A 24,058-nucleotide genomic window follows, 5' to 3' on the forward strand; every position below is an offset into this window, starting at 1 on the left:
TTATTCATAAAAACATGGACTCTGTTGACTTCCAGTCAGACTATAGACCATAAGTGTGCAGACGGTTGTGCACGAGCCTCGGGCTGTGTGAGATAGGAGCCTGGAACACACTGAAACCTGGTAAAACTAAATGGCAGCTGTGAGCAAGAAACAATCAGCACCACCACCAATATGACCTCCAACCTTTAGGCTCCGTGCTGCACGGCTCAGTTTAAACTCTGATCTAAGCCCTGCTTGGTCATCTGTAGTAACTGTAGAGGTCGCCTGCAGCGTGTAAAGTCAAACTACTACCACAGCAGACTTTGTGTTGTATAATTCAGTTTTTGTTTTTTCCAGTTTGTCTTTCTCGTGCAGTTTCTGCTGTCGTTTCCTGTATCAGACTTTTGGAGGCTACACTGCCATTAACAAAGAAACACCGGAAGCTCTGAGGACTCGCGTGACTGCATAGCACAATCCTGCGTCGATCACTCCATCATGACGTCTGTCTCAGAGCTCTGTCTTATTTCATTCTTTTTATATTTATTAATCAGGCTGCCAGCTTTATTATGGATTCTTTATACTGTCCATCTGTCTCAAAGGCGTTAGATAAAGACTGGAGTATGATGGTGAGTGTGGTTTAAGCATGGCTGAAGCTGAGACTTTGACGTCCTCTCACACTGATCCTCAGACCAGGACCGTGCCCTGTGTGGACGCAGCGCCCGGCTGCAGCTTGAGGACAAACACCATCAAACATCAGATCTTGTTTCACACTGAAAGAGCCGATCATTTTGTTTCGTTAGCCCACGTCAGTAAGATGTTTTTATTTTGTCCCATTCTAAGCTGTTTTATGGGATCATATTCAGCTGCTCTCACAGTGTTTTGTTGCATTTCTTACTTATTAAACTCGTCTCTGTTGTTTCTGTCATGTTGTAAATGATTATGTTACAGCTCATGTCGTCTTCAGCTGCTCTAAGATGGATTTTCCAAATCCTGGGAAAAATAAATTCAGTCTCATCTTATCTGAGTCTCCACAGGCAGCAGATCTAATCTGTTAAATGTGATTTCTGAGCTCCGGAATGACATGCCGCTGTTTGTGCAGAGGCTGTGTCGCCCTCTGCTGGTCTCTGTTGAGCTGTGCAGTCATCTCACAGACATACATTTCTGTGTGTCCTCGTTAATAGAGTGTGGAGCTCTTACCGGAGACTCCATCCTCTTTGTTTGGGATCTGCTGATGGTTGAAGCTGTCAGAGACATGGGCTGAAACACACATACACACACAATTAAACACACAGAAACTCGAAGAATCAAACAGTTTGGACTGTTTGACGTGTATGAGACAGAAACCTCTGTCTATGCTCAGTTAGCAAAAGTTGATAGCTTAGAACTTCATACAGATTTGTGTGTGTGTGTGTGTGTGTGTGTGTGTGTGTGTGTGTGTGTGTGTGTGTGTGTGTGTGTGTGTGTGTGTGTGTGTGTGTACCCGTGGAGTCGCTGTCAGGCTCTGGACGATGAAGACAACGGGGCTCGGGGCAGATTTGATCGTGTTGACCGCCTCCTCGTGACTGGCAGCTCGCAAGTCAACACCTGACACCTTTATACACGCACGCACGCACGCACACACACGGAGTTGAAGGTCAGACATTATGAAAATGTTAATCATAAAACTGTTTTTACTTATAAAGTCTTTTCCTTCATAAAGGGGTCGCTCTGAAAGATTCAGTCTCAGGCTGTGTGTAAACTATGGATGTAGCGCACGTGTGTGTGTGTGTGCGCGCGCTTGTGTGTGTATAGAGACCCAGGAATTAGACAAGGCCCTACCTCCAGGATCTTGTCCCCGGTCTTCAGACAGTGGGTGTTGGCGGCGGGGCTGTTGGGTAAAACCTGCTTGATGAAGATTCCCTTCAGTTCCTCTCCATTCCTCAGTCGCTTGATGACATGGCGACCTCCAACAATGCTCAGACCCAGAGACTGACCCTCCTCAGGCCACACCTCCACCCTGCACAACAGCGAGGGTGGAAGTTTGAATAATGTACCAGTCTCTCTGGGTCACCTGACCTGTACACAGTCTCCTGGGATATCATAATGTACCTGTGTGTGTGTGGGTGTGTGTGTTACCTGCGGGGCGGTCCCCAGTGGCTGAAGGCAGGTGTTTCCTGTCCTTCCCCCTCCTCTCTTTCAGGCAAGTCACTGTGAACACAGACCCACAGTCAAACACTACTTTTTGAAAGAAAGAAAACCTGAGCCTGAAAATCAGGAACAGGTGAGATGCTGGGCCACAGACACACAGACACAACTTTAACCACATAAAGCAGCGTTGATTCTAAACAGAAATGCACCCACACTTGAGGCATCTACCTGTTTACATCTGTGTTCAAACCAGCAGAACGTGAAGCAGCTGTCCTACCTGTGGCCACTGATTGGCAGAGAGGATCCCCCCTGGCTCCGCCTCTTCCTCTTCGCAGTATCAATCCTCCTGACAGACCTCCAGGGGAAGAAAAACACAGACAGGAAGTTTCTGTGATTAAACTCTGAGGCTGGTTTGTGACCACAATGATCCAGATTAATCTAACGAGGCTGAGAGTGAGCGCCGGGTGCCCGCTGACCATATGTTATTAAAAACAGCAGGAAACAGTTGACTCATGGAGAAATCAGACTGCAGTTAGAGTGTGAGAGCAGCAGAGGGTGCCACAGCACTGTGACGGGACGTAAGAGGAGCTGATGGAGGAGGAAATTAGTGTGTGTGAGGTCTAAGCTTGTGAGCTGCGAACAGTTAGCAGGTTTCAGCACTGTGGGCAACTTTAACCTGGCAGGGAAGAGGACACCAGACGTTACTTGGGGCATGATTGAAGCTTCTGTTTCCAGAAAATTCGGCCTCTCTTAGCAGATACGGCTGTTTAAACACGACATACAGCACGATAGCAGACCTCTGACTCTCTGAGCGAGTGTGTATGAGGAGGAAGAGTGACAGCGAGCGTGAAGGTGCAGCAGGAACTCACTCTGTGTCAGTGTCCGTGAGAGTCAGCTCAGAGTCTGCTTCGCTGTCTCTGGAGTCCGGAAGACCTGAAACACACACAAACATCTGTACTGCTATCACTGTGAGGACCTCATCCTCATCCTTCACCATGAACTGCAGAACCGCTGACCCTGATCTAGGTGGATTTTCTTTAAATGACATCCTGTTCCTATTCACCAGGTCATGAGATGGAAAAAAAAAAAAAAGAGAGATCATGGATCTCGAGTCTAAATTATCTTAAACATGATTTAGACTCGTGCGCTCTCCTCTCACCCAGAATCAGCTTTCCCACAGACACAATGCTTTCATGGTCCGATCTCTGCAGGTCTTCCTCCTCCTGCATCTCTCTGCTCCAGGCCTGAGGACAAAAATCACCAAATAACTACAAATACATACAGAAGCAGAATGTCACGACTTTTGTTCTGACCTTCATCCGGTCACGCAGAAATCAGCCTTTAGAAAACACACGAATGTTAAACTGCTGAACTTTTCCCATTAAAAACATGCTGGAAATATTAATACCCAAAAATGAACAGTATGAAAGAAAATGGAGATAAGGTGTGTCTGAGCCTAAAACCACCTGAGTGCAGGTGGAGTCAGGAGAGCGTATGGTTCTCCAGCTCTTTCCCCTGTAAAAACAGTGCTTCTCAACCCGCCGTACCGCCAACGGGCAGTTCGGACACGTCAGCTCAATCGAGTTGTGCTTTAGAACAGTTTCTGGGGGTTTTGGGGCGTCGCTGCAGAGGCAGCACCACCCCCGGTCACGGAAACATGGGGGACCGTAGGCAGGGTAATGAGTTCTCGCCAATACCTCGCCACTCGCAGCCGTTCACTTCATGTTTTGTGTGAGCGAGTCAACGTCAATGAAACTTCCCCTTGCTCGTCAACTCACCTCATCTGCCCCCCCAGCTCGGGTAAGGGAGGCCAACTTCCACTCTTCCCAAGATGGTGGGGGTTTCCTGGGGGCGGGGCTCACGCTGTCCTCCGGCTCTACCTCCTCTTCATCAACACCCATCTCCCTGAATTCCTCCTCTGGCCGGAGGTCAGAGGTCAGAGAGGAGGTGGCGTAGCGAGGGAGAGCATCCAGGATCAGCTCTGGCTCCTCCTCCTCTTCCTCCTCCAGATGAAGGCTCTGTGGAAGGATGGCGGCCTCGCTGAAACCCTAAAACACAGACGGCAGCATTCAGAGACGAAGCTCCAGAGGAGCGACCGCGTAATTAAGACAGAAATGACGACAGGAAATCCAGCAGCTTCAAACTTCACCAGTGAGCTCAGGTTCACCATGTCTGAAGAATGTTCAGCCTCCAACGTGTCATGAGATGCATCGATAAACACACAGAGACATTTTTCACCTGGCAGCAGTGCAGAGACGTAATCAAATGCAATTGACTAAACAGTGTCATTAGCCATTTGCGCTGATTGGCTGTATTTCTGTCTGCTTGCGTTAGACGTGATTTTTATCATTCCTGTAAGCACTCAGCTTTGTTGGCCATTTGCCTTTAAAAACATAGATTTGAATCTGAAAGGACTTTCTGGTTTCTCAGCTCGTTTCTGCTCTTTAATGGTTTCTTGTTTCTCACACCTGCTCAGAGGACAGGTGTGAGAAATAATGAAACACTCACAGCCGAGATGACTCCCGTGTCTGTGGAAAACAAACAAGATGACTCAATTTGGATTTCTGGAGGTCGTGAAGGACAAAAGGAGGCAGAAATCAGAATCCATCATGGTTCCCAGTGTTTCATGTGAAAGTGTGAGAGTGTCTCTGCAGCTCGCACTAAATCTAAAACTCGCCTGACTTTGGACATTAGCCTTCATCTCCAACTCCCCAAAGAGCCTCCTCAGCAGATACTGAGAGGAAATCCTGTTCTTAACATTACGATGCAGACATTAGCCCGCGCCGGGAAATATTAATGACAACACTTAGGCTAATTTCCATCGACGAAGCCTCATCGTCAAGGACTCTGCTCCTCTTCTTTTAATTTGGGCCCGGGAAGCCGGCCCATCACGGCGTATAATGGAGGTGAGGAGTAGACGGCGGCAGCGGCAGAGAGCTCATAATGCTAACAGGATGTTCTGCAGACTGATGTGTATTGGCCGTGACTGCCTGGCCTCATATTCATAAGATTTAAAGACGCTGTCATTTAATGTCTCTGCCATTAGACGATGAGGACGGAGCATCGGAGCATCGCTGCGGTTCACGTGAGGATCCTCAACGACTGTCTTCACCGCCTCGCTGCAGCGACTGCAGAGTCACATGACTACATGACAATCCTCACAGGAAAGAAAAAAAACCAAAAAAAACCAAAAAAAACCAAACTGCATCACTCCCACAGGAAACTCCACCAACAGCCATGTTTCTGCTGTGTGACAGAAACAAAGGTCAGAGGTCGCACCTAGGCTTACAGTCTTTAATGATCCTCCTTCTGCAGCTGAAACAACCACAGCTGCAGTTCCCCTGACGTCCAGCAGAGGCAGTAGTGAGTCACTCCACGTTTTAGCTTTCTTGGGGCGTGGCCTCTGTGACTGACAGGTGGATGGAGACACAGGTGGCTGTAGCTGCTAGCTGTCTGCTAGCGTCACGTGAACTGGACCTCTGGACTGTCAAAATGACATAATCTGACCAATAACATGGCCGCTGTAAGGTTACTGTACTAACAGACCTTCAAACCTCACACAGCAGAGGAATTTAACCGGAAGTCCTGTAGACAAATCAAAGACTGACAGGCTTCAGTTTTAAACCCAGAGCTTCTGAAGCTACTGCTGAAACGTTCAGAAATCCATTTGGCCAAAGTGGGCAGTAATCAGATTACTGCAGTGGAGACACTAAGCAGCGTGGTTTTACAGCCTTCTCAGTAAAATAAAGTGAAGCAGCAGTAAACTGGGTCTTGAGTGTCCTCTGGGTTCCTCCGGCTCGCTTTCTGTCGTACGCAGGCTTCAGCCAGCTGAACGCGCCGTGGCAGCTCTTTATCTGCACAAACAGGAGCAGAATGAAGTGAAACGACGGCAGTAGCTCGTTCTTGCACACCTGACCTCTAAAAGTTAATGAGGCGTGGGCGTGTAACGGGGTCTCTCTCTGGTCAGTGTGACAGAGAAGGATCCGGCAGCAAAGTGTAAGTGCCGACCCGGCCGTCTTTATGGAAACCCATCAGAGACCTGTGGGCTGTGAAAAAACCTCTTCAGCCAAATGGGCTGCATATAAAAGAGGAAATAAAACAGCGGCGCAGAGGACGGCGACGGCACAGGACACGAAGAAGAGCAGAACTCAGCAGAAATGGCAGAACAAAGACGAGCTCAGCGGGCTGATGCTTCACAGACACGTGTGCAGATATCAGAGGCTTCTGCTTTTCTTCAGCAAATCACAACCACCTGCTCAGGTACGGAGCAGTGACACGACAAATGCTCCGAAAATGAATCCACATGTTGCTAAACACACAAATCAGCAACTATAATTGGACGCCTACCCGCAAAGGTCAGCAGTTCGATTCCCGGCTCCCCCATCATACTGCACGTGCGTGTGTGGATGCGTGCACGTGTGTGTGTGTGTGTATGCGTGTGTGTGTATGCGTGTGTGTGTGTGTGTGTGTGTGCGTGACTGAATGAGGTTTGCAGTAAAAAGCGTGATACATGTATTAGTCCGTTTGACATGCATTAAAATGTATTTGATGGTGCTTCTGTAATTATTTATTTAAAGGTTGAACTCAGTCATCAATTTCTGTGTTTACTCATGAACACAGTCCCCTCTGTTTATTTTCTTAATCCTTTTCTCAAGTTTTACATTAATTTTTGGAAGATTTTTCCCAAACTTTTTTCTGTGCTTCTACTCAGCAAAGACTGACTGAAAAAGAAATTCACACTTTTGTTTTTAATATTTCACGTGTGTGAGGGTTCATTCATTTATTCACTGGATTATTTATTACTTTATTTGATTTTGACAGCTGCGATCATAATGATGTCACACTGTGATGTCACAAACTGCAGACAAAAAAACGTAACAACGTCTCAGTTTCTGTAAAAATTTCTGTCCATAAGTATCTGTGCAAAGACAAACAGCTTGTATTCTTCTCTGTCTGCAGTATTAGTGAGTCGTAATACTGCAGTACTACGTGTACAGATGCTGGAGGACCAGAGTGTCCTCAGAGTACCCCCCTCCACCCCTCCACTTAAGAGAGATGCTGCTGCTGGTTGAGCTGATGGAGCACTTTATACCATTCAACCATCCCGCTGAGTCAGCAGCTTCACAGAGACAGAGAGGAGGGAGAGGAGGGTGAAGGAAGGTGAAAGAGAGGAGAGGAGGAGGAGATGAAAGAGCAGCAAGAGAGAGAGAGAAAGAGAGAGAGAGAGAGAGAAAGATGTGGAGGAGATGATAGAGGAGAGGGGAGCATGGAGGTGAAGGCACAAGAGTGAAGAGCAGTGAGATGGAAGAAAGCAGGAAGAGGGAAGATGACGTCATGGCGGGTTATCAGCGCTGATGTCGAGCTCTCGGCTCGTTTCATGGACAGCTGAGCTCATGTACAAGGAGGAAGGTGCAGAAACATGACGGCCATTAAACATCCAAATGAAATCTGAGGAAAGAGAATCTCACTTTCTGTTGGCCCGACTCACTGCTCCCAGCATGCACTGGGCTGATGACACGCTCATTTTTATAAGTGTAAGGACCAAAGTCCTGTACTCTTCGCTCCCAGTTTCAGAGATGTTTTCAGCACATTTCACCACAGGAACGACCTCATAGCAGATTTTCCATCTTATTTGGATCCGATATGGAACCAGCCTCCGCACGTTCTGCTCACTGCAGAACGTCTGCACCTGTTTCTGATATTTAATAAAACTGCTTCATGGCTGAATGTTTCTGCTTTACAGACTTTATTATTTATCTGAGCAGCGCCTGTTAAATCTGCAGATTTCTGACTGTGATCAGAACATGCCAGTAAAATCTCATGATTTTTGAATGGAGTTTGGTGTAAAGTCCTGCAGCTGCTGCATCAGTGGCTGGTTTCAGGTGAGGTTCCTGCCCCCACCTTACACTTCATCTCAGAATATACTACTTTAAAGAAGTGAGCGTCCTGCGCACTCTGGTAACCAAATTTAAAAGCTCCTGATCAGAAATAATCAAAAAAAGGATCTTTTAAATTCAAACTCACTCCACTCAGTCTGAACAGAGCAGCCATTTCTCTTCATCCCCGTCACGCTCTACATATTTATTTACATTCATTCGGCCCTCGATTCATCTTTCTTTATGGTCAGATGCTCTGGCAGCGCCGTTCATCTGGTATCCAGACTAATAAAGCAAACTGAAGTGAAAGGAGAGCAGGAAGAAGAGATTAAGACAGAAAGATTTCCATTTGGAAGATGAACACAGATGGAGGGAGCAGAGCAGCGAGGGAGGAGGTGAGCGATGCGACGGGGGACAAAATCTTAATGTCTAATTAGTCTGGACAGATTAACGTTTCTAACAGAGACAGTCAGAGCCCACTTTATTAGGTACACCTGTAAAATCCATCACAGATCAAACTGTACAACCTTTATACTGAAACTATCTGCACTTTTCTTGTTCCCACGGCGTGCGTTCACGTGAAACGTGTTTCTAATTCAAAACGCGCACACACACACACACACACACACACACACACACACACACACACACACACACACACACACACACACACACACACACACACACACACACACACACACACACACACACACACACACACACACACACACCTGTTTAATGCCTTCATTCAGAGCAGGAAACTCAGTGAGGTCACAAAGGCAGCAAGGGTTCAAGTAAAAAGGAAGCAAGTGAGGAGTCCAACTGTGTGCTTCACCATCATCAGAAACCAAACCATGAGAGCAAGATAAAGGACAGAACAGCCTTAGAGAGAGCTCAACAGCAACAATATCCTCAGATCACTGAGGATATGAATGCCCTCCATCGCTATTAGCATCGTGTGTGTGTGTCTGTGTGTGTACCTTTGCCACAGGTAGTGATGTGCTGCTGTCCTCTCTCCTCCTCTCTGGTGCCTCCACCTACACAAACATGCAGATCAGAGTGAAGTCAGGTCCATCCACAGAGGAAGACTACAGAAGAGTGTGGAGGCATGAAGGTTCACCACAACTGCACGGTGCTCTCCCAGCGGGAGGCCGAGGTAAGATTTCAGCAGGTAAGAGTCCACTGCAGTTCATTCATGTGATGCAGACATAAGGGGTTCTTTTCATTTACTCTCGCAGCTCTGACATCGCTGCAGAATCACTTTCCCAGTGATGGGATTATATTTGCTGGTGGATGAACAAACACTGGAAGCGGTTGATTTATGCGTTCAGGCATAAAACACCTTCAAACCTCGGACCTACCAGTCTGAACCAAAAACCAGGAAATCTGGGTCCACCACCATCATCAAGTTTGCTGACGACACCGTCGTGGTGGGCCTGATCTCTGATAACAACGAGACGGCCTACCTGAAGGAGATTAGGAATCTGGAGAACTGGTGCCAGAGGAACAACCTCCTTCTAAACGTCAGTAAGACAAAGGAGCTGATAGTGGACTTCAGCACTAAGCAGGAGAGGAACTACCAGACCCCCGTCATCAACGAGTGCCCAGTGGAGAGAGTGGACAGCTTCAAATACCTCGGAGTTCACATCACGCAGGACCTGTCATGGTCCTGTCACATCAACACCGTGGTGAAAAAGGCCCAACAGCGTCTCTACCACCTCAGACGCTTGAGAGACTTCCAACTGCCCTCCAAGGTGCTCAGGAACTTTTACTCGTGCACCATAGAGAGCATCCTGGCGGGAAACATCTTAACCTGGTTCGGGAACAGCACCATGCAGGACAGACGAGCTCTACAGAGGGTTGTGCGGTCAGCTGAGCGCACCATCCGCTCCGAGCTCCCTGACCTGCACTCAATCTACAGCAGGCGGTGCTGGACCAAGGCCAGGAAGATCGTGAAGGACCTCAGCCATCCCAACAACAGACTGTTCTCTCTGTTGAGGTCAGGAAAGCGATTCCGCTCCCTGAAGACCAACACAGAGAGACTGAGGAGGAGCTTCTTCCCGCAGGCGATACGGTCTCTCAATCACACCACCACACAGTACTGACCCACACATATGGTTCTTACACACACTGGACTTTCTGGACTTTGTTTTTGCACAACACTGGTCACTATATTCTTCATTTCCAGTTAATACTTGTACAGCTGCTGTTATTGTGTATATATTTAGATTTCTTCATACATTCTTATATAGTTCTATATTGTGTATTTTGTTGTACAGTTATTTTATTTTCAACTTTAATTTATATATTTATCTTTATCTTATTCTTCCCAGTTAAATTTACCCTTCATTCTAATTTGTGTTGTACAGTTATTTCATTTTTAACCTTAATTTATATTCTATTCCTTCCTAGTTAAATTTACCCTTTTTAATTTTTCATATTTATTTCCTATCTTATTCATAGCCTTTTCCTTTTTTGTTTTCTTTAGGTCACGAGCAGTTGTCCAAGCATTTCACTACATATCGTACTGTGTATGACTGTGTACGTGACAAATAAAACTTGAATTTGAATTTTTGAATTTGAATTTGAATTTCCAGGTTAGTCACCTGCTCAGCCAGGTGAGCAGGTGACTAACCTGCCAAAGGTTAGTTCAGGGGTCAGGGTTACGTTTTGGACTTACCACCAGAGGCTTCCGGATTCCTAGGCAGACCGTACCAGGCGGAGCACACTTGAGAACCTCGACAGCCTCGGCCAGACTGAGCATGTCCAGCTGGGTGCGGTTGACTGACACAAGCTGGTCTCCAGGGAGCAAACCACCGTGGAGCTCCGCTGAACCGCCAGGTACCAGAGACCGGATCACCATCACACATCTGCCGGGGTCCAGCGGGTCCTGCGAGCCAGAGAGGAAAAACGTTAAAGCAGAACACCAAATTTTACCTCCTGTAGTCTGATGCTACAGTCAGGACTGGGCGGATGCCATTGCCCCCAACGAGGGTCGATCTGTCGTTTTAATCACATAAAATGGAAATATTAGCCCCTCCCCTGGAATAATTACACTTGAAATGACCTTGTGTTTGAGTGATCTACAACTGCTCGCCAATTTTACAAAAAAGGTTTAAAAACAACACAATTTTATCTTTTTTAACATTAACATTAAAAAGATACTTTCCTTGGTGGTCTACGCCCCATAGTTTGAGAACCACTGTGAATGAACAGGTGGGGATAACATTAATAATTAGTAATAATAATCAATGATCAGGAGGAGCTGCCTGAAACACGTGCAGGTGGACCAACAAACTTTTGTCCGGCAGAAATGCCAACTTTAAGGAACCTGGGAGATCGGAACATTGTGGTTTGGAAAGTTGAAAACATCCATCTTTCCAAACCGAAAACAGCACAAAGACAGAAATGCTCAAATCTTCAAAGCTTCAAAAGAAAACCACAAAAGGTGGCGAGTCCACTCACCTCCTCCTCACCTCCTAAGACTACCCGACCTGTATGAGAACCTTCACGGACTCTTTTGTGTCTATGTTTGGTATACCGAGGCCATTAGAGCGGCTCCCAGTTTTAGTTTCAGCAAGTTTAAAACCAAGAGCCTCATCCACTGAGTTGGAAATCTTTAACCAACTCTCAGCTCAGCATGACCGACCCCAGATCAGCCGAGCTCATATTTCACACAGAGTCGAGGGAAGTGGGACAACGACCATTACAGATCATCCTGTCTGTTTCATCACTCTCACAGGGAAGAGCGAAGAAGACAGACCGCCATCATCATCACCACCATCACCACCACAGAGGACAGGCAGGGGGAGCCAGAGACCAGAGAAATAACAGCAAACACATTCACACAAACACACAGACGTGAGGAAGACGAGGCTAAGGACGTTCAGCGACTGATGAAGACGAGACCACAAGAGTCTGCGGACGTTAAAACCAGACTGAACTCATTCAAAGACCCTGAGGAGCAGTTCGTCTTCTCAGAACAGCTGACCTGCTTCCTGTTTCACACCAATACAGAAAGAAAAAGCAAAGATGAGGCAAAGAAAATAACCAAGAAATTAAAACTCAGGGTGGGTGGGGGGGGTCAAAAGTTTAAGAGGTAGGGTACACATAGACACGTCGGCAGTCTGTCCAAGCACGCAGACGTGACAAATATCTGCCACGACGCTGAAAATCTGTTTTTCTTTCTCTGAATCTAAATTTCATGTAAAATATCCATCCATCCCTGTTTGGGCCGAGTGTCAGCACTCTGAGAGAATTAATCTGAGCATTTGGTTTGTGATGGTCGCTGCTGAGGGCAGCAGTAAATAAGCAGCTTTTATCCTGCTCATGTTATTAGTCATGTGCTGTAAAAAAAAAAAAAAAAGATTTTCCTTTTCTAAAATTAACCCTCGAACCTTAAACGAAGCCGCGTGCTCTACAGCTATCTAAGAAATTAAGGCTTTGCTGCATGTTTACTGACACAACTCTGAGGTTATTGTTGTCTTTAAATTCTTTCATCTTATAATCAGATAAAAACTTCTGGTGCACAGTGTGCTGTACATCTCCACAGGTCAGCCAGGAAGAAATAAGAAGCACGTTATACATTTTCTTTATTTGACCTGTAATTTGTCTCAGGACACTCATTTTCTCCTCAGCCTTGTAAACACTTCACCCACAGCGAGTGACGCGACTAATTAATACCATCGTTGCCCATCTGAAGTGTGACAGAACATGTGGTCTGCAGGCGATTACCTCCTCCTCCGCCGGCGCTGCTCTCTGCTCAGAGTTTTAACCAGAGTGACTATAAGGCCGGCCAAACCCACGCTCCCCCCAGAGCCTCCCGCGCCACTCTCAAACCCTCTCCTGGTGCGAGCGGATGTGCGCGGCGTGAATTCCCCGGCGTCGAACCCCGGGCATCGCCCGCGCTGCAGTACGAGCTGCCGTGCCAAGTTTGAGGCTGCCAGAACAAAGCCAGCTATATTTTTAGACTGAACAACATGGCTACAGGTGGTGAGGAGTCAGAACTCACGTCCTCCACTCCTACAAGATCCTCCGGAAAAAGAAAGGCCGCCGCAGTCAAGAAGTGGAGGAATCAGAAAAACGTAGGAGGGGCTGGAAAAAAGAAATTAGAAGCGTTTCTGCCAGGAGTAGTGAAATGTTTCACACACAGAACAACGAGCAGGGTTTGGGTGTTTTTGGATATGTAGGTTGCAGGGCGTCTGCACAAAGTTAGACTTTTGAAGACCTTCGCGATGCCACAGAGAATCAAACTCGGGAGGTTTATTCACCAAAATAAACACGAGCCCAAATATTTTAGGAGCTCTCACTCAACTTTACATTTGTTGATTTAAAGAACATATTTCAAGACCTTTCAGCGCCTCTCATGTTTTATCATATTTCTGACTTTTAAGAACTTAATCGATACTTGCCCGAAACATTTGGACGCTCCACGTTCTCTTACTTTAACGTGGGCTTCGTTGGAAAACTGGCAGAAACCTGAACGCAGCTTTCGGCCAGTCGCCCATCAGCGCTTCACGGGCATGTACAGACTCATCTTCTATCAGGCAGAAAAATTCATTTTAATTAGAAAAGATTCATCTTTGGATTCTTCAAAACAAAACGCCCTTTTGGAAACTTGAGCGTGGCAACCTCAGAAATAAAAGAGAACACAGACGTGGAGTCATCTCACAAATCAGAAGAACCACGTCCTGCACAGACTACATGAGGTTATCACCCAAACAAAGATGGGTCTTGTCATGTTTAAGAGAACATGATGAGACCCATGTTCTGTCTTATATGTTAAGAATACTGACATTAGAAAGCTGTGTGAGCACTGCAGCTGTGAAAGTGTTTCTGTTCACTGGGCGAAAACACCGGGTCTCAGCACTTCACTGCCCTCCAGCTCGCGCTGCAGCGGTTTGTGTGTGAAGGCTAGACGTGAAGTGGGACTGGCGCGAGCCGTCACAGCGCTTGTGCTGTGCTCTGGTGGGAGGAGCCTGAGGACTTAATGACAGCAGGAAGGGTGATTTTAAAACCTGTTATTAGAGGAAATTCGAACTCTGTCAGCTTGTTTTAAAGCTCGGGCGTGCCAAGTGCTTCCATACGTGTCTGGCTACAAACAGGTGAGACTCGCTTTGAGATGATGAGATGAGTTGTTTTTCTAAAAGCTGACAATAGAGCAAAGGCAGAGTTTGTCTTCGTGTGATGAACACTGTGGCGGCTTTGATTCTTCTCGTATCCTGTGACCACCAGTGCATCTGTGATCCGGCCGTGGCGCAAGGATAAAGAATCGTACCACCCTCACGCCGATGGTTTGGGACCCGAACTGAGCTCCTTCAGTCTTTGGAGAACACGTTCGTATTTGTGCCACGAAGCTGCTCGCTCTGTTTCAGAGGAAACTATGAGCCAGAATCCAGACAGACAGCAGCTCTCCTCTTATTGCCTGCGGCCATCTTTCACTCAGCTCTGACAGGCGAGAGTCGGTAACAGGAAACAGTTTGGCAGGAACACTGGGCCGACGTGCCCTTGGGCGAGAGATACAGAGAGCGGAGAGGATAGAGAGGGTGAAGGTTTGTGAGGAAGTTGATTTGTTTTATTTTGTTAAATATGATGCAGGTCAGATTGACTCTAAGGCAGAGGCTTCGCTCTTACTGCCGATGATTTTAAATCATATTAAAGTCAAACAGGAGAGAAACCGAAGTAACATGATGAGTCTGAGACTTCGTCATCAGGTCCTGAAAGCCCTGGCTGGACTCCGTCCTATGGACCTACAAGCTTTGTGACCCTGAGGAGAACCAGAGGCAGCCCAGAGCACAACGAGGACACGTAACAGAGATGTGATCAGGCATGAACAAAAGGACCTCTTAGGCCATCATTTTGCTTTTAAACCATCAGACTGTTTTACAGGCACGTCATTACAGTTTGTGCTCTACAACAAATTCACTGGAGAAATCCTTGGTGATGCACAAAAACATTTTCCTCCACGACTTCAAGCACTTTCACAATTTTGGGACCACAAAGCATGCTCAGCAGCCTCCTGCTCAGCCTGTAGAGCTGCTGGAATCCAGACCAAATTCTAATCTCAGTTTTCCAACAGCGAAGCGGTTACGTTCATCTTTTTACAGCAAAGACAGTGTGGAAGTTTCACTCTGCACAAACGCTGCAGCAGGAATAACGGCAACGAAACGTTGCAAACATCTGCAGGACGAGGGCCAACAAGAGCCAGAAACACGAGCGGATCACACTGTGTAGCACACACACACACACACGCACACGCACACACACACACACACCTCTCTCTCTCCTAGGCAGATCCTGTGTCTGCAGGCTGACATGATGTGGACCAACTGGGAGTTATGCTGGAGCTCGCTCCACCACCTCAGCTGGGTCTGACAGAGGAGGAGGAGGAGGGGGCTGAGGTCTTAGAGGTGAAGCTGCGCCTAAAGATAAAGCACTGAAGCAGGTTTGGAGAAGATAAAGACAGCAGACACACCAGAGTTTCCCAAATTTACTCCAGAGACAGCGATGAATCTAAAACCTCTGAGATGAGATTCACTTTAAAACATTTCAGCTTCGCTCCGTTTACGCTGTCCTGTGAGGAGATGGGAAACACATGAGTACCAGTGGCACCTTCCTGTAAGACAGCTGTTTGTCTGGACTCGGAGCTGCCTGAGCTCTGGGGTTTTCCTTCCATCCTAGAATTTTTGGAGTGTCAAGGTACCCTTCTCCACCTGAGGCTCTGAGATTCCGCAGGTGTACCTCACCCGACCTGTCCGACCTCAGTCCAGCATGTGTCCAGATACTTCGGAGGTGTTATCAAAATTCCTTTAAATTGGTCACATGCCCCTTAAACAACGTTTTCAGTGAGACGTTGACATGGTTCACAGCCACAGAGCAAAATTAAAGATGGAAGCTGGTTCTGGACACCACTTTCAGAAATGCTAACGTTACCGCCGGCTTCACACAAACAGCTGCAGTCATCGACCTGCAGTCTACCAGTGCGACGTGAAACTAGAAACGAGCAGAGCAAAACGTGAGGAAATGCTAGCAGCTGGACGGTAGCAAAACCTGCCGTCCAGCTAAAGAAAGTCGGATGTGCACACAGACACCTGTTAGGTGAAACCTTTTCAGACTTTGGGAGGCCAGTCTGACGTGGTCTCCTGGGCCGTACGATCGGCCGTCAGAGCTGCCACTCTTACCTGGTAGTCAAGGATGCTGAAGCCGAGGCCTTTGTCTCGCTCTTTCTGCAGCTCCAACACCTGAATGTCCGAAGACCACAGAGCAAGCTCTCCGTCCTCATCCTCCTCATCTCCCTCCTCTTCTTCTTCCTCATCCTGGGTGTAGTGGGTCTGCTCCTCCCTCAGCACCACCTCTACAGGTGAGACCTGCTCCTGACACAGAAACATTTAAACGGCAGTTAAAGCGCGCTCAGCGAGGACATGTTTCAGGACATTCACACGTAATAAGTGATAAATGGGCTGGTCCTTAAAGACCTCCAACTCTACCCGAGCACTCAAAGTGCTTTGTGCAACACTCTCCGTTCACCAGTTCACATTCACACACATGGATGCGCCCAAGGACACGTTAGACCTGCTCTGCCTCCTGACCCATAAACCTGAGCAGGAAAGGTCAACGAGCCCGGCACTGAGGAGGTCTGTCCTAAAGTAAACTTCATATTCTCCGAGCGATCGCTCTGCGTGATCAGCAGTTTAGGAAGCTAACGCTGCTAGCTCAGGTATTAGAGGCCGGGTGCTTGATTGTTTCATTGAACACTTCCTGTCATGGAGAAGTGTTTTAAGAAATGTTCAGGAATGAACTCAGGATGGAGCTGTCTGGGTTTAATTCATACTCTACAGAGTGACAGCAGGAAGTGAACCTGTCCATATAACAAATACACTGCACCAGGGTTCGTGATCCTTCTTGCAACCCTCCTCTTCAGGAGGTAGAGAAGGAAGGTTGGCAATTCGATCCCTGGCTGCTTTGCTCTGCATGCCAGACATCCTTGGACAAGATATCAACTCCAAGTTGCTCTCTGATGCATCCATCACTTAAGCACTTAAGCATACAAAAAGTGTGTGTGTGCGTGGACGGTAGAATGAATCATTTTGAGTGCTTAAGCAGAGTAGAAAAGCGCTGTAAGAACAACCAGTCCATTTATCATTTGTGTGTGTGCGTGTGTGTGGTTGCAGAGGTTACCTGTCTGCCACTGCTATCATCTCTCAGGAGCGTCTGACTGCAGAGCATCGATGACAGCTTCATCTCGATCTGACAGACAGCACACGGTTATTCTCAGAGCTCCAGCAGCATTTCAAACCAAACAATGATGCTTTTCATCTTTACGATCATAACTGCTTATAAAGTAGTTGTTACTACAAATGCCATCCCACGGCACCATAAACAGCCCTGTTCTCACCTCCTCCACACCCCGCTGCGACTGTCTGGCTGGTCCTGCTTTCGGTTGTAGTCGTAGTACTGGTTCTGGTTCAGATTCGGATTCTGGTTCCAGGTCGGCGATCGGGTGTCGGCAGCAGACCAGAGTGAACGGAGGAGGCACCTCTTTGAGGAACGACACCACTTCTCTGCGAGACTTTCCGTACAGCTGAACGTCGTTCACCTACACAAGAACAAAACATGATTACATCTCACAGTCACACAGCTGCAGTTTGTCTGATGTCCAGCAGAGGGCGACTTTGATGGTACGGTCTGTGAGACAATGAAGCTGACGATGACTTTCAGCTTGTAATCTTACCTCCAGCAGCTCGTCTTCAGGTCTCAGGACTCCGTGTCTGTCGACGGGGCCTCCGGGCGCCACCGACGAGATGTAGTGATGACCATCAAAGGAGTCCAACTCGACCCCAAGACGCAGAGTGTGGACAGGCAGCAGCTTCGATGACTTCTGCAGCTCTTCATCGTCTTCGATCACGGGATCCAAATTCACCATCTGATAAAACACACACACACACTGACTGAGTCCTGGATCTCAGCAACACTGTGAAGCTTTTAATAATTTTGAATGTCTTGTCTCACCAGGACTTGATAATTCGGTCCAAGAGCCTGCTCCCACTTAGCCCTTAGTTCTGCCTCTGTTGTCACACACACACACACACACACACACACACACACACACACACACACACACTTAAAACAACAGTTTTCTCATCAGCTTCAAAAAGTGTTAAAGTGCTGCAAACAAATAGTATAGTGTGAGAGTACTGTAGCACTTGGGCAGAAGAACACTGTGATAGTTTCACTGAGATGGTCAGAGCTCAGTGGACCACTGAGAGAGAATCGCTCTGTTCGAACAGACTGTTTAGACTCCTCTATCAGCTGATGCAGAGGTCGTCCAGTGATGACCTGGGGCAAATGGATGTGGGTGGCTATTGACTCCAGACCACCTTCTGACACAGGAAGTCTTTACCACATCATAGCACAGTAGCTCTGATCATTTAAGTCATATGGATGGATGGCTGGATGAATGAGGGATGGATGGAAGAATGGGCAGAAGAAGGGACGAATGGATGGATGGCTGGATTAACAGGGGATAGATGGATTGATGTGTTGATGGGCTGATGGATGGATGGGTGTGTGGATGGATGGATGAATAGGCAGATGGATGGGCTGGAGGAGGATGGAAGAATGGGCAGATGAAGGGACGAATGGACAGATTGAGAGATGGCTGGATGAATTGGAAGATAGGTGGATGGATGGGTGGACGGACAGATGAGTAAATGGGCGAATGAATGGGCAGGTGACCTGACATGAGCGTGACCCTTGCACTGACCATGTGCGAGCCGGTCATGTGTGACTGTTCATGGATACGCTGAGCCGGCTTGTCGTGCAGCTCATTGGAATTCAACGCGTAAATAAAGTGTAAAGTAAGCAGCTGAGCGTCATACAGCGGTGACAGTCGCAGCAGATTACAGAGTGCCGGCACCTAATTTCTGGGAGGACGGTGCCGCTGCTGAGCTGCACAAAAACACCTCCATGTTCCCACCAATCCGTTCGCATGTCAAAGCGCTCTGAGGCAGCTCTGGCAGCCCTACAACAACAGCCTCTGATTAAATTAGCATTGCTAACCCCGGCCTTCACACAGCAATTAATCTGCAGCGTTTGGCTGAATAAACGGGGCAATACATCGCTGTGAGGCTGTCAGACAGCTTGGACACTTTACATCTGTCGGCCGGGAGCAGCCAAGCGGCGTGCTAAGTGTTAGCGTGGCGTTTTGGCCACTTAGCAAAGCTAATGAGGAATAAAAAGAGAGGAAATAATTCAGTGTGGAGAGCCGTTAGAGGCCTGCATCACACATCTTTAGAGGCTTTCAGAGAGAAGGCTTTTAACTGCCTGATCAGCATCATTAAACACACTTACCTCTTATTTATTCATAATAAATATCAAGTATTAAAGACGTCATCTGTTTGCGATAATGAAGAAAGGAGCTGATCTGAGGTTTTCAGTTACACAGATAACAATTCCAACACAATCCTGTTTTTTACAGCGTTTCAGTGACTTTGCCTGAAGCAGAAGTAGACTCTAAACACACCTGTATGCTGTGCTTAGAGTTTAAAGAAACGTGGACTGATGCCTGCATCTGTGTACGAGAGAAGAAGAAGAACAGCAGTGGGCTTTCTTGTGACACCACAGAGGAGGAGGAACTTGTGGATGACGTATGTGGGCAGCTGACGATGAATGAACCTTTATTTATAAGAGTGTGATCCAAAGAGGAGGGTAGCGCCCAGAGAAAAATCAGAGAAATCTAGACTTCCTGTAACTCCTGAAACGAGAATCTGTTATCAGGTTTAAGATAGCAGGTGTGGTTTGGAGGGAGGAAGTGTTCCCGTCGGCTGCTACGGGCGTATATTTCTTGAGGTAGGCGCTATATAGCAGGAGATGAAGCTTTGTCCGAGTGTGCACCATCAGAACCTTTCACACGCAGGTCTCAGATTTGAGCAGATAATAAGTCCATGCTGAGGCGCCTCGGTTCAGATCGAACTGAACCACACTGCCATTCCTTTCTGGATCTTTGATCCACCCAAAGCCACGGAACATGCAAACAGACGTGAAGTGTTAATAAAATCAATCTCCACCTGGAGGAAGGTGATGATGACGTAGGTCTGTCAGGCAAAGGTCGTCTAACATTAAATCTGTTTTTCTGCACTTTCACCTCCATCATTCCTTTCTTCAGCTTTCATTATCAATTTCTTGCACTTTCATCAAGAAACCCCTAGGGTCTTCAAGCCCCCCGGTTTTTTTGGGTCTTTAGTCCTGACAGACCGGAGACATTTGTCCCTGAAGACCACATAGATCTGCTGCTTCATGATTGAATGACAAGCACAACCGTGTGTATGTGTGTGTGTCTCTCACCCCTGTTTAGCTGTGCTGAGTTTAGGTCTGTTGATTCCTGCTTCAACATCGTGGATCCAAACCCAGACAAGTGAGCTTTGACCTCCGATGACCTCCTGAGAGAAACTCGAGAAGGCTCTCTCTCCACTGACAGACACACACACACACGCACACGCACACACACACACACGCACGCACGCACGCACACACACACACACGCACGCGCACGCACGCACGCACGCACGCACACACACGAAGTAAGAATTTGTTATTTTAGGACAAAGATGTGACTGATGTCATTGATAAACATGAGATTTTAGGAGCACTGACAGCACTGAGCTGGTACCAGCGTGGCTGAGAGAGGCCTCAATAAGGACTGTGGATCAGGTCTGGGGGTGGGTGTCTATTGACGGCACAGAAGCATCAACCAATCACAGAACTGAAGCTGAGGCCCCAGCAGTGAGTCAGTCCCCATAGATCCCCATTTTTAAACATCACAGCACAAATAAACATGTTTACAGTGTGATAAAAAAAACTGTTTGATCATTGTGGATAATTTAAGGTTTAAGGTCGTGGCCTCTCTGATAGGTGGATGGAGTAAATGAATAAATCCATCCATCCATTTGCTTCCACTTATCCTTTTCAGGGTTGCGGGGGGTGCTGGAGCCTATCCCAACTGTCATAGGGCAAGGGGCGGGGTACACCCTGGACAGATCACCAGTCTGTCAAAGGGCTAACACATAGAGACAGACAACCATTCACACTCACATTCACACCTATGGGCAATTTGGATTAATCAATTAACCTATCTCCACAAGCTGCATGTCTTTGGACGGTGGGAGGAAGCCGGAGTACCCGGAGGGAACCCATGCAAACATGGGGAGAACATGCAAACTCCACACAGAAAGACGCCAGCCGGATGGTGGAATTGAATTCAGGACCTTTTTGCTGTGCAGCAACAGTGCTAACCACCGTGCTGCCCCTAAATGAATAAATGTGCCGTTTAATAGAATTTTGTATTTATCTGAAAGTCTTTCAGAGTTTTGTTGTCTGTAATTTATTCATCGAATCTCTGTGGGATGCTGACAGTGGTCCTGTAAGTCCATCTATCTAAACACAGAGCAGATCACCCAGGAGCCCTCAGCTCACTCTGACCTTTGACCTCCTGACTGATGAGTATTTATTTAAGCTCACTTTCCCGTCGGACTCTCTTCATAACTCAGAGCAGATAAGAGAGCCATAGAAACAACCAGATTATAACAAGTTAAAACCTGAGCCGATTTCCTCCTCTGTGCTTCCTCGGTAATGAAATGAAAAGACGTCTGGAGGAGATAAGAGCCTCGCACTCCTCCTCTTTTTTAAAAAATCACCTGCTTCTCTCCGACCTGGAGGCTGACCAGTGCGGGCCGCTGGCCGACCGCAAGACAAAAAAATGACCCAGAAGCGGGCAAATTAATCTCTGTGGACGGCGTGAAGGACAAATCGCAGCCTCCTGCAGCAGAGTTTGGGGAAATTACACCGAGTTGTAAACAAATTTGTCATCTTAATCTGGGTGAGAGGATAGAGGCATAGGAGGGAGGAAGAAAAGCTGCGATAAGTTTAGCACAGAGTTAACTTCTCCCGCTGGAGCACATTACTGTTTCAGCACCATGCAGTCAGAGCTGTGTCCAGCCCCGCACACATCCCGGTGACGTCAAAAGTCAGTTTATCGTTCTCACAGAAGCGTACTCGGGCTTCAATTTCCGCCTCCTCGTTGTGTGCCGAGTCAGCGTGATCTGCAGGCCGGTGTCTAACGGGACGCTGTCGCCGGCTCTGTGCACAGTCAAGGTGCTCATTTAAGGACTCTTTGGGTCCCCTGACCTACACCCTCCCACAGAATCAGACAACCACTGTGACGCACACAGACTTAACCAGAGTGCGGTCAAAGTACTGACGCCATCATTTAATCGCACAGGACAGTACTCAGGAAACACAGACTGGCAGACAAAACTGGATTAAAACATTTATCTACCTTTATCCAACGATCTCTCCAGAGCTCTGACTTTCTTCCTGACCAGAGTGAGAATGACAGTCTGACCCGTCTGCTTCATCACCTCCTGAACCTCCTGGTTGGTCAGACCGTGCAGACTGACGCCGTCCAGCTGTGACAGACAGACAGAGGAGGAGAAAGAACAAGATAACATGAGTGCAACCGACCAAACCGAAGCCGATCCAGACCACATTCAAGAATCAGCTGAAATGATGGGGAACCAGGGAAGTGGCAGACGGCTCAAACAATGAAAGATTTTTGATTTTTATTAGCCTGAATGTGCCTCAGTTTTTCTGCAGAAGCCTCCAGAACCACTTTCCTCAGAGGAGCTGTGCAACTTCAACAATTACAACCTTTTATAGCATCACATAACTAATCAATAACCAGCCACCATATGCGGCATGGCAGGAAACTTATCCGGCAAACATTTACTCAAGGTCATGTTTTACTTTGGCTCACGCTTCATCCGTGCAAGAATCCATCCATGCACACCTGCCCCCTGAAGCCCAAACAAGAAGGAGCTCATTCCTGCTGCTCGTATCCTCAGCTTCATTCTTTCCGTGTGGATGCGGCGCTCACAGCCGTGGATGAGTGCACGAATGTAGACCACCCAGTAAATCAACAGCTTCACCTATACGCCCAGCATTCATCTCCACAACATCACCATCACTGCTGACACCACCAGTCTGTCATTCTCCTCCCCCACCTCCCCTCATTCTTCAACAAGACCCAGTGACCCTTCAGTTTTCTATGTACTTACCAAAAACATTCATGTCTGACGAGAACAGACGCTCGTTGAGTGCTAAATCTAAGCACTCGTCTTTTTCAAACTCTTCTTAGAACTAAGCGTGCAATCTAAATACTTAAACTCCCCGACCCACAGCAAGTTGGGAGTCACAAACAGAGACCCCAAGCTGAGACCGCCAAACCCGATACCTCCCACAAACTCTGTCTTTAAAGATCAAGAACAGAAATGGTTCAAAATCCAACACGTGCCCAACATGAATAACTGACTGCTGGCAAAGCAAACCAAGCGCTCACTGTGGTCAGAAACCCATCCTCCTGAAGCACCCCCACAGCACAGCAGAACACAAACCGGGTTCACTTATAATAAAACAGTAGCTTTCTTACAGCGATCAGTCGGTCTTGGACTTGGATGTTCCCACTCTGATCCGCTGCGCTGCCGGGAACCACGTGTTTGACAAACACACCGACTGCATCTGAATGGAGTGAGAGACAAACAGAGAGAGAGAGAGTTAGTGCTATTACCTCACAGCAGGAAAGTCCTGGATTCAAATCCACCACAAATATTCACACACAAACAACTGAAAGAAGATTTCATAGTAAAAGTTTTGAAAGTTTCAGTTGGTCTAGACTTGGACTGAAGGCTGACGGTCAGAGAGCCTCATGTGACAGAGCTCCGTGTGACGTCCTTCTGGGACAGCACAGTGATTTCTCTCTCACCTTGGCTGGTCAGAGGGTTGTAGCCGACGATGGAGATGCCGAGGCTCTGTCCTTCCATCTTGGAGAGAGTAACCTCATGGATCTCGTATCCTTCCAGATTGGGCTGAAACCAACACACACACACACACACACACACACACACACACACACACACACACACACACACACACACACACACACACACACACACACACACACACACACACACACACACACACACACACACACACACACACAGTGAGCTTACATGTTTTGGCTCAGA

The 24,058-nt window shown here is 47.4% G+C and overlaps 1 protein-coding gene across 8 annotated transcripts in view; it reads right to left on the reverse strand.

Moving 5' to 3' along the window:
* Positions 1-24,058, reverse strand: part of patj (PATJ crumbs cell polarity complex component) — a 92,914-nt gene that overhangs the window by 53,956 nt on the left and 14,900 nt on the right. For all 8 annotated transcript variants that reach the window (XM_085265803.1, XM_085265800.1, XM_085265804.1 and 5 more), the window contains exons 9-27: positions 23,797-23,899; positions 23,464-23,552; positions 22,315-22,444; positions 20,325-20,450; positions 17,991-18,046; positions 17,713-17,904; positions 17,377-17,577; positions 17,160-17,228; positions 16,163-16,354; positions 10,663-10,872; positions 8,963-9,019; positions 3,885-4,154; positions 3,266-3,350; positions 2,976-3,039; positions 2,384-2,461; positions 2,095-2,166; positions 1,798-1,975; positions 1,460-1,570; positions 1,177-1,236 (exon numbers count right to left, since the gene is read on the reverse strand). In XM_085265803.1, coding sequence (XP_085121929.1) covers positions 1,177-1,236; positions 1,460-1,570; positions 1,798-1,975; positions 2,095-2,166; positions 2,384-2,461; positions 2,976-3,039; positions 3,266-3,350; positions 3,885-4,154; positions 8,963-9,019; positions 10,663-10,872; positions 16,163-16,354; positions 17,160-17,228; positions 17,377-17,577; positions 17,713-17,904; positions 17,991-18,046; positions 20,325-20,450; positions 22,315-22,444; positions 23,464-23,552; positions 23,797-23,899 — 2,343 coding nt within the window. The remainder of the gene's footprint in view (positions 1-1,176; positions 1,237-1,459; positions 1,571-1,797; positions 1,976-2,094; positions 2,167-2,383; positions 2,462-2,975; positions 3,040-3,265; positions 3,351-3,884; positions 4,155-8,962; positions 9,020-10,662; positions 10,873-16,162; positions 16,355-17,159; positions 17,229-17,376; positions 17,578-17,712; positions 17,905-17,990; positions 18,047-20,324; positions 20,451-22,314; positions 22,445-23,463; positions 23,553-23,796; positions 23,900-24,058) is intronic.

Source organism: Mchenga conophoros, linkage group LG23, assembly GCF_057382185.1.
Source record: "Mchenga conophoros isolate Kocher_MC1m ecotype Shallow Benthic linkage group LG23, M_conophoros_male_GT1.1, whole genome shotgun sequence".
NCBI lineage: Eukaryota > Metazoa > Chordata > Actinopteri > Cichliformes > Cichlidae > Mchenga > Mchenga conophoros.